Source organism: Cynoglossus semilaevis, chromosome 14, assembly GCF_000523025.1.
Source record: "Cynoglossus semilaevis isolate Cse_v1.0 chromosome 14, Cse_v1.0, whole genome shotgun sequence".
In the NCBI taxonomy this organism is placed as follows: domain Eukaryota; kingdom Metazoa; phylum Chordata; class Actinopteri; order Pleuronectiformes; family Cynoglossidae; genus Cynoglossus; species Cynoglossus semilaevis.
The window spans coordinates 17,006,536-17,016,852 of NC_024320.1; the positions used below are offsets into that span (position 1 = coordinate 17,006,536).

Here is a 10,317-nt window from a genome sequence, read left to right on the forward strand (position 1 = left end):
AGCATCAAAAGGAGCAGGTTTGGGTCTCTGTAAGGACTACAGGTTCTAAGGACACCAGCGTTAGTCTCGGAATTGGGCTTAAGTTGAGAAACAAATGAAGAATCCACAGACAATACACACACACAAAGACCGGACAGGAAGTTTTTTTTTCAAGTTCTCACTGAAAACAAAGAAATATAGTTTTTACCTGCTTAGTCACAGATGGTTACTGTGTACTGTGTATGCAAAAGTATCTGTACTGTATAATGAAGTTTTAATGGCCAGTGTGTACATCCTAGTTGAAATGTAGCAATTTTAACTGAACAAACATTTACCATAATGCTCTATTCTACCTCTTTAATTTACAGTTAGTGTGAAGTACGTATACAGTACAGTACAGTACAGTACAGTACAGTACAGTACGTGTACAGTACAGTACAGTACAGTACGTGTACAGTACAGTACAGTACAGTACAGTGCAGGTTGAAATATCAATGATATATATTAGCATCAGAAATATGGACTATTTTTTTTAAATCATCTTACAGAGTCACTCATTAGTCTTCATCACTCTCACACTTTGTCCTTAAACGTGACGCGGATCCAACTTTGTGATGATTCACGTCAACGCCGGCCGATAATGTGATTCATTTCGTCACATTGGACTGAAATGGACTGAAGATCCAAATTTCATTATTTCTCTGTGTGAAGTAATTGAGGCCACATTAAAACTTCCCTCAGCTCCAACTCTTGACAGAAATTGCTATTGACTTGCAAATCAAGAAAACTAAACCCCAGACACTTAATCTCAGGCAGAAATGAAAAGCGAGGAAAAACGAGCGAGGGAGAGGAGGGGAGTTTGGACAGGGAGAAGACACAGATGGGATTGGGGAGCAGTGACAGACGGAGGATAAAGGAGATGGAGGGAAGAGAAAGGATGAAATGGATGGAGCCAGAGAGGGGGAGAGAGAAAGAGAGAGAGAGAAGAACAAAATAATGTTAGATAGGAAAAAGGGACAGAAGGAAAAGAAGAAGAAGAAGGCAAAGTAAATTCAACAGAGGAGCAGTGACAGAGGAGAAGATGCAGACAAAAGAGGAGGAGGGATAATTAGCCACAGTCTAGCAGGCTGACAGATCTGTTAGAGCACTTTAGCTCTCATCCACTAGTGCTGGGTACTTCATTACCAGCCTGTTTTCTCCTTCTTCTTCTCCTCCTTGCTTTTGTCCTCCGTCTCTCTGTCTCTTACTGTCATTCATCTGTTCCCCTACTCCCTCCCTCTTCTACTCCGCACCTCCTCTGCTGCTAATGGGTATTAGATCGTCGTTAGCATTAGCATGATGGATGAGGAGCCTTATTTGGCTTGTTAACTCTGAATGAAAGTTTTTCTTTTCGTCACAAAGACGGTGTTAGGACACCGCTACTGCAGGGCTGTGTGGTATGGGTCCTTACAGCTAAGTTGAAGCCCATGTGTCAAACTCAAGGCAACATTTGCACTGCAAGTCATTGTATCTGGCCCACCAGAGCTTGACGTGTCTATGGTTGTCTTAAAATAAAGTATATATAGTATGAAATGTACCAGCAAACTCATAGATTTGACCATGTCATGTCAAGGGTCATTAAATACATTTCTAAACAGATATACTGAATAGAAGTTTCTAAAGCAGGAACCACTGTATTACTAGTAGTAGTTGGAATTATCTTTGACCCAATCCCCTGCTGTGATTTTACTCTCACATGTTTCCATGGCAGCGGGGCGTATTAACGCTATTGATGCTCAGCCATTGACTCAACTGACTTGATCTTGCCCAGTGTCGTGTCTTCTAAGGCCCTGATTGGTTAAACTAGCTGGTTGAAAAAGCCACAACTGCTCATGTGTTTTACAATGCACTATGTATTTCCCCAAAACTGCGTGGTCATATGTAGGATCCTACTGATGTCTTTTGTATAAATCCCGTGTCCATTGATGGAAACATAAAACCAATAATGTAAGGTATGAGAACTCCAGTCAGGAAACTGGAAAACGGCTGTGTATGTTTAGTGTGGTCCACTTTTGGAACAGTGTCTTAAAAAGTGGACCACAGTGTTTGAGGAGTTTCAGGAACAATGGAAACCCTCAGGTTAGTCTTCAGTCCCAGCAACTCACTCCCCACATCCTAACCCTAACCCAGTCTTCAACGAGTGTCCGGCTGTGAAAACACACCGGCAACCTTTATTCACACAGACGTGGTCAGAAACCGGTGCACGCCCAGCCACCCACATGTGATATTTCTGTGCGGAAGGTCTGTAACCTAGCAACAATGCTGCGTGTGGTCCACATAGTTTTACTCAACTGCACGAAAAAAAAAAAAACAGAATTCCAACTTTAAAATGCGTGTGTGTGTCGGTGTTATTTTGGAGCGAGTGCGTGGTTGTTTGAATTGTAGTTGTTAAAACACCGTCGCTGTCATTTCACAGCTGTTACTTTGTGGAATCACCTGTGACTGAAGACGAGGCTGCAGCATGAACAAAAACTCATGTTAAAGTACAGAATGGCTCTCCTGTTGATTTAATCACCCTCAGAATCAACTCTGTATTTTACAGTATTTCATTTCAGAGATAATTTGGCACAAACATTCAATTTTATTTTATTTATTTTTTATTTAATAGACACTAAAAACAAATGCGTCTCCTCCTGTGAGCAGGTCCAACATTTACTTTATCTTCTCTTTTAAGAAGCTGCCATAATTACCTTACTTTAATTGCTGCCCACGACTGGGTCTATTTTCACTGAAAAACGATTTTCCTACTAAAGTGTTGAAAGAAAGCGACAGATTTAAAGGCAATAAAAGGTTAATATTGTAAAAGTACTTTATTGTACTTCTGTTTATTACCTTTTTTTCATCACTTTTACATTCATTATATACAGTATATATAATATATATAAATGCTGTGGATATATATATGTAGGTATGTATATTTTAAAACTCTGGTTCCTTATTGATCCTATATATTTTACTTTCAAACCCAGTTATTATTGCATTGCTAAAGAAAAAATATCTCTTTAATTTGCCTCGAGACTGAAGTGTCCTACAGCCTCAAATTGCAAGTTTTTTTTATTTAATTACTCCCAGGGGGAGACCATGAGTCTGTTGATTTTTGTGCATCATGTTTTAATGAAGCTGAGGAAGAAACGTGTTTATCACAGAGTGTTATGAATAATGATGTGTGCTTTTGAAATCCCTCGTCTTCAGCGCAACTCTAACCAAATATTGTGAAAAGGAAATGGTGCGTGTGTTTGCGTAGCTTTGCCCACAGACTGGTGTTGGTTCTCACTCCACCTTTCCAGTCCATGCCCTCAGTCGTGGGCTCTTGGCTCTGTCTCCCTAATTTGCTGTCGGACATTTTCATTAGGCCCTCTATGGCAGGTGTGTGCCGTGATGGGCGTCACATTTGATTAGAGCTACGCTAGATGCTGACCTGTGGAGAAAAAAAAGGTTAGCTATGCTTGTCACATTTTATTAGCTGGAAGGCAGTCTCTGTAGCTGCAGGAAGAAATGAGGCAGAATAGATGAAAGAGGAGTGGGGAGGAACAAAAGTGACCAAAGGTGAAAGATGAAAAAGCTCCTGAGGGGAGGGCTTTAAATATGCACCATTGTGTTGCGAAAATAAGTCTGAACAAAGACACAAACGACAAATGGATGAACACACTGGAGCAATAACACCAAAGTTTCAGGAGGAGAAACAAATGCTCTTTACTTCACCCTTTTTCAATTTGTTTCACAGTTGCTTGTACTTTTATTGTCAAAACAGTTAAAGGAAACCAAAATCTGTATTCTCTAACTTTCTCGTTAAACTATGCATGTATTCTTTCTTTGTAAGTAGAAATAGAATAACATTCTCTCCTGTAGAGGTTGCTATGGTAGATTTAAAAACTGCGTTTTATGGTATTAGTTAATTAAAAAAACAATATAACATCCTTTATAAATTACATTAAAAAAATTCTGCAAAAGAAAAACCAACAGTTCCAAATTGAAAAAACAAATTTGCATTTTACAAATATTGAAAAAATTACATTTGATGAAATCAAATCACCACTAAGAAAACCCAGAATATTTTAGAAAACAATTGACTCTCTATTACAGGTTTGAGTAAACAAAACAAGAGAAATAACAGACTAATTTAAATGTGACAAAAAAATAAATAATAAAACAGAAAACTTTTTCTTCTATTGTTGCTTTATCCTCTACTTAAATTCCAGCCTTTTCTCCAGGACACCAAACATTGACCACACACTTTGATGTATCCTTACCTCCAGCATGAAGTCAGGTAAAACCTGCCTCTCCGAGCTTTGTTTCCCCCTCCTGTGTGTTGTGTTTACATCAGCTCCACACAGAGAGGCAAAGGGCGCTGAAGCAGCCTGCGGCAGCGGAGCTCACGTCCTAATTAGTCTGCCCTCACACTGTATAACACCACACGATAGTCACTGTTTCCCTCAGTCCCTCTGTTTTTTTTTGTTCAGACTAGATGTCAATGTTTTCCAAGTTTCTTTCTGCGTCTTACGACTCTCTTTCATTTCCCGTCTCACCCTCCTGCTGTCTTCCCTGCTGTCAGCGTGCTGTCACGTCAACATACACAGGCAGATGCTCTGAAATGTTGATGAAACAGGAACATTACTTGATTGAGTTATGGCCAATAAGAGAGAGAGACGCCTGTAGAGATTTATGGATTTGTTTACTCTTCTGAATAGAGAAGTCATGTGTGCAGTCCTCAGTCCCATTAACCTTATAGTTAATCAGTGAACCTAAATCAATGTACACAGGTGATGGTGTGTTCCTGGGTCCTTAGTGTTCGTCTCAGTCTGTGGTTGGCAGCAGTACCTGTGGTCATCTCCGATTGACACTGGATTAGGATGTTGGAAGTGAGATTAGGGTTAGACACCATTGTGCGAGGGTGGCAGAGAAGTACATGAAGGTGGTGCAGGATGTGTAGGAGAAATCAAAAGTGTGGTGATGTGTTCAGTCAGAGTGACAGATGGGTTCAGAATGGCAGTCAGTTCTGAGCCCCTTCTTGTTTGCAATCGCAATGAACAGATTGACAGAAAAGGTCAAGCAGGAAGTTCATTGGATGATGACGGGGAGCATGGAAGTTTATTGAGTTTATACTGTAAACTATAAAATCCGGTCCAAGAAAGACCATTAAAATCCCTCTTCAGTGTTTACTGTACAATGGGATGGATGGATGGATGGATGGTTGATCTGTCATAAAAGTCGTCACTGATTAACATTAAAGGACTTAATACTTCATGCAAAACTAGTTTAAAAAGTTTATTTTCCTGGGAACTCCCAGGTGACTTTGCTTCTTTCTCTGCCGTTGAGCTCATTTGGATGGTGATGTTAAAGCAATCTGCTCTACTCAGATACTTATTGATCCCTGCACTGGAGAATGTGTTGTACTGTTGCCGGCTGCCTCAGGCCGAGGGACAGCAGTTATTACCTGCCGACGACAACAACAGTAGAGCCAATCCGTCTCTGTCTACACACTAACACACCGCAAACACACTCAGGGACACGAGGAGAACTCAGCCCACTCTATTGAGATTGAAACTTCACATCACTATGAATGATGAACCGGGATGCCTGTGACTACCTAGACAGAAAACTTTTTTTTTTAAGAGCTGCTACTTCTCTAATCTCAAGTACGCACTTCCCTCCCTCTGTTTTTTTTTAAAATCCAGATTTAGCCTTTGCCTTCATCATCCATTATTATGATAATATTTGTCATTGTCAAGGATGGAGGCTGTGGCATAATGGGATAATTACAGCGTTGTTTCGTTTGGAGAGCGACGCACGTGCTTAATCAAAATGGCAGCCCTAATTACGGGCCCAGGGATTGGCTAATGGGTTCCGTAGATGAAGGGTGGCATAGAAGAACTCTGCAAAAGTGTGCATTTATTCTAAAAGAACGCACGTGTGTGAGTGTGAGTGTGTGTGTGCTAATAGAGGAATAAATAAATGATACAGATTAGATGTAATTATCTTGACAGTAAGATTGTCTGCAGGAGGCAGAGATTGCTATTGATTTACTGAGTGATCAAACCTCCTATTAGACTGGAGAGGCAACAATTAGCAGAGTCTGACGCCACGGAAATTCAACTTTTAAAAGACAAGCAGTTGCATTAAATCAATTAGGCACAACAATTTATATATTGCAATATACAACTGTATATATTATATACTGTATATTTAATCTTAACACAGGGTCAGACTTGAATCCTGTGCTGTTCTGGGCGTGTACTGCAGCTCTGCACTAAGAGGAGCCTGTGCAGAATTTAAAACAACACTTTCCACAGCGGCACAGTGGAACACAAAGTGTTTAACCCAGTCTCTCTGTTCTGTTCCCACTTGGCTGCAGTGAAACAACTGCTGTATTAAAGAGACAATGCAGGTGTGGTACAAGTGTGGTCGCAGCAGCAAGTATTGACGTATTTCCACTGCTGAATTTACATACACACCCTCTGCTGATGGAGTTCAGTCTTTTTTGTTAACCATAGTCTACAGTTGACATCATATTCTTTCAGTTGAAGGAAACAGGAACTTTGAAAATCTGTCTAACTGGTTCTCTTTCTGTTCCACCAATTGACATTTGTGTTATTATATAGGAACGTTGATGTGTCTGGATGAATCAGAAACAATTACATTTATATTACTCAGTGTGTGTTTTTGGTTTTTGGCTGAATTGGTGTTTCCAACTGAGTAAGTTAAATTAATTAATTTAATCATTTAAATGACATTTGTTATTTTTAATGGAAGTTATGTTGACATTAAAGACGAAGAAGGCAAAAGAAGTATGCAACTGTCTGTAAATAGAGTGGGATTTATTCAGTCACCAATCAGCATCAGTTGACCTTTAGTGTTCAACTCATCGCTGCTATAACGTTGCTCCACCTCCACTCACAGCCTTTTTAAATCACCTGTCGTCTACACTGTGGCCACAGATTGGTTTAAATCATGATTGATCACTGATTTTAACGCAAGGGTTTTGTGTTTTAAGTTACTTCATGAGTTCAATCTGTAATCCTACAGCAGCCTATTTTTAAAATAAAAGTGGGCTTTATGTCTGACACTTATGTCTGAGTGGCATCGGAGCGGAGCCGCAGTGGGACCTGCTCGCTCATTTATAGCAAACTCTGTTGACGTTCTGTCAGAAACTCATGCTTGCGTGCTCCGTTCATAACACCCTGTATTAGCCCAGTCCATAGTGTAATGTTTTCGTCTCTATACGTCTCATATTGTCCCCAGTGAACGCTTCGGCAAGATAAACCTCCTGATAAGCAAACAAACATGATGTGGAGGGGTTTAGATTTGTGTTTTAGCTGAAAGCAGTAAACACTGATAAAGAACAACACTCAGGCGCACAATTTTCTGTGGCTTTGTGTGTGTGTGTGTGTGTGTGTGTGTGTGTATCCCAGTGAGTGTCCTCACTGGTGTTTAGGTCTGTCTAGGACAGTTCTCTCAGGTGTGTCGCTTATCTCCCCTTCAGGTCCAGTGAGCACGGTGAAGTCCAGGAGTTTTGTTCTGTTCCCAGTCCTTATCTGTCCTCCAGCGGTTGATTTCCTCCTCCTTTTGTGGCGGTGCATTCCTCATTTTCACCTCTTTGGTTGCATTCATCAGGCTGCCGTGCAGGCTGACGTGTCCGTGGCTCAGTCCAGGATAACACACTTTTTTTCCTGACTCTTACAGGTGCTTTTCTGAAAAATGTATCTCCACCATTCCTGTCCTCTTCTTTTCTTACCGGACACCCACGTCTCCTCAAAGACAACACTGTGTGGAAATAATCTGTCTGCTCGTCTGTCTCACTGTGTGGTCAACGGCTGGTACTGCAGAACCCAACAGTGTGTTTCGGTGAATTTATTCATGGTTGAAGCCATGAAAGTAAAGATTGTTTTATCTTCAACCCTCTTCATCTCACATGATCTTGGGTCAGAAGACAACATACATGATACAGTTTCCCTGCATAACCCTGATTTACACATTTGACTTCCTGTGTCTCTGCAGCGATCAACAGATCCAGAGTGAGCGTCGTGAGTACCAGCAGACCCGAGCCGCTCCTGTCTACGAGGACTTGGATGCTGCTCGACGCCGAATTCTAGAGAACGACCCCAACCGGGTGAGATTACCTGTCTTCCTACACATTCATGGCTTTAAACAGTAACACAGATCGGATCATTGACAGTCACCACACCTGAGCAGCTGACCTCTCAAACTCTGGCTGTTTTTTTATTTTTTCTGTGATGCTGTTTTTTTCTGTCGGCCAACTCTGGTTTGTTCTACTCTGAGTCTCTTCTTCGACTGAATTTACACCGCTGTCCTCTGGAGTTTTTTTTAAGTTAGTTTGCTTGTTCAAGTTTCTTCATTTTGTGGTTGCAATCAGTGGCCCGTGGGCTAGAATTGCCCCGTGGCTCATAGTATATAATAAGCCAAATTAAATTTAAATTATAGTTTTGATAAGTTCTTAAAGTTATAGACGCAGACCTGGTGTATTAATGTAGATGGAACTAAAATATCTACATCTGTCTTTTAAAAAAACTAAGCCTAAACCTTTAGAATAATAAAATCCGAGGTGTGTGTGTGTGTGTGCTGCCAGCTCTGTAGTGCTCCTGTGAGCTCAGCCTCTTGTTCTCAGGCTATTTCCAGCTCTTGTTAACATTTGGAGTTGCTGTGTTCCACTGAGGCAGTGCACGCTCTCCTCATTTACTTTATGGAGAGACCTAGAAGACGGGTGACATTTCCAAACACTCTCTGCTTCAGCCGATATCTTTCATTTTTCCTCCTCGTGCGGTGTCTGTTCCACCTGCTTTGTCTAGTGTCGAAGGAAGCCTTTGTGAAGCTGGCTCCTCTGGCCGGGCCTGGCTGCTAAATGTCTATGGAAGGGTATTGATCCAGGAGGGGAATCATTTCATTTAGCTCCGTACTCTTCTGAACTCACCGTGGAAATCGATTGGCCATTTATCAGCCGGTTTGCCATGGTATTTTTCTGAACGTGAGTTCGGGGATGCAGAAAATCATATTTTGATCGGAATCAGGATCAGTGAAATTGTCCGTGGCAGTGATTTGAAAAGTCACTGCCCTGGAAATGGACTTTATTTCTCATTCAATGACAACAGAGGAGAAAAAAAAATGTTAGATAGATTTGGTGTCCTGCTGTGCTCCCACTTCATCGCTTATCCTAGTCTGTGTTTATTGAGCACTGGAGCCCAGAGAGGCAGTCTTCATTAGAGGCTGGCAGGCACACACACATCACAGCTGCTTTCTCAGAGGCCTGAAGGGCTTTTGTCACAGGGTAGGTTTGTGTCTCAGTTGACTGTGCTTTCAAACCAGCACCAAGACTCTGATGCAGTTTGGATGCAGCGAGTGAGAGGGACGACCTCTGCTCTGGCTCCGTCTCTGGAGACGAAGACAAAGGAAACTGCAGGAGATTCCTTCATGATAGAAACCAGTGGGAGAGTGATAATGAAACACTGACACATTTATAATCACACATACTGGAATCAGTGGAACAGTAACACATCTAAGCAGATGAATGGCGTACAAATAGAAAAGGAAACTTTTATTATTATATTTTTTTTATCTTCCCCACCGGGCGGTGTAAATTCTTCCTCTTTTTTCTATTCCAGAAAATGGATATTGAGTTGTCAAGTATGTCAGGGGAAAATTAATTGCAACAGCCAACGGTTTCAGAAAAACAAAAAAGATGTGGACTGGATCTGAATGAACAGGAGTTCATATTAAGTGACTGTCGGACAGGAAGGGAGGCAGAGCTGGAGGAAATGTAGAAGGACCTGCAAATGGAGAAATAGATGTAATTAGGCAAGAAATGAAGTATGTTGGAGGCAGCTGACCCACTGCCACTCCTAAAGATAGATAGCAGCTGATGAAGAGGCGGAGAAAATCCTTGATTTGTCTAAAGAACACTCAAGGATAGCTTGTTGTTAACAGAGACCAGGCCTTTTTATTCAGCCTGCTCACATTAACCTTGTATCTGTTTGTCTGTGTGGTTTACAAGGAACCTGAGTGCAGACCACTCCAGTGCTGCACTGCGGCCTTGTACCATTAGCCTTTTCGCAGCTGCCGCCGCCGGAGCCACTCACCCGTCACGGCAGACGATGCTCTTTTTGTTTCTGACTGTTTCTGTAGCCTTGAACTGTTCAAACAGGGTTTTGAAAGCTCTTCACTCAAGGCCGCAGACCATGTCGTCCTTGTCTAAGTGGAGGAACCAGAGGAAAACAGACACGGAGTTTGTGATTATACGTAGATTCGCTCTCCTGAGCTAAAGATCGCTGCGTAGCAGAGCGACCTCAG

The 10,317-nt window shown here is 41.6% G+C and overlaps 1 protein-coding gene across 5 annotated transcripts in view; it reads left to right on the top strand.

The window, feature by feature from the left end:
- The window catches only part of pard3ba (par-3 family cell polarity regulator beta a), a 137,173-nt gene that overhangs the window by 98,161 nt on the left and 28,695 nt on the right, over positions 1 to 10,317 (top strand). For all 5 annotated transcript variants that reach the window (XM_025062718.1, XM_008325477.3, XM_008325476.3 and 2 more), the window contains exon 22: positions 8,014 to 8,125. In XM_025062718.1, the coding sequence (XP_024918486.1) occupies positions 8,014 to 8,125 (112 nt within the window). The remainder of the gene's footprint in view (positions 1 to 8,013; positions 8,126 to 10,317) is intronic.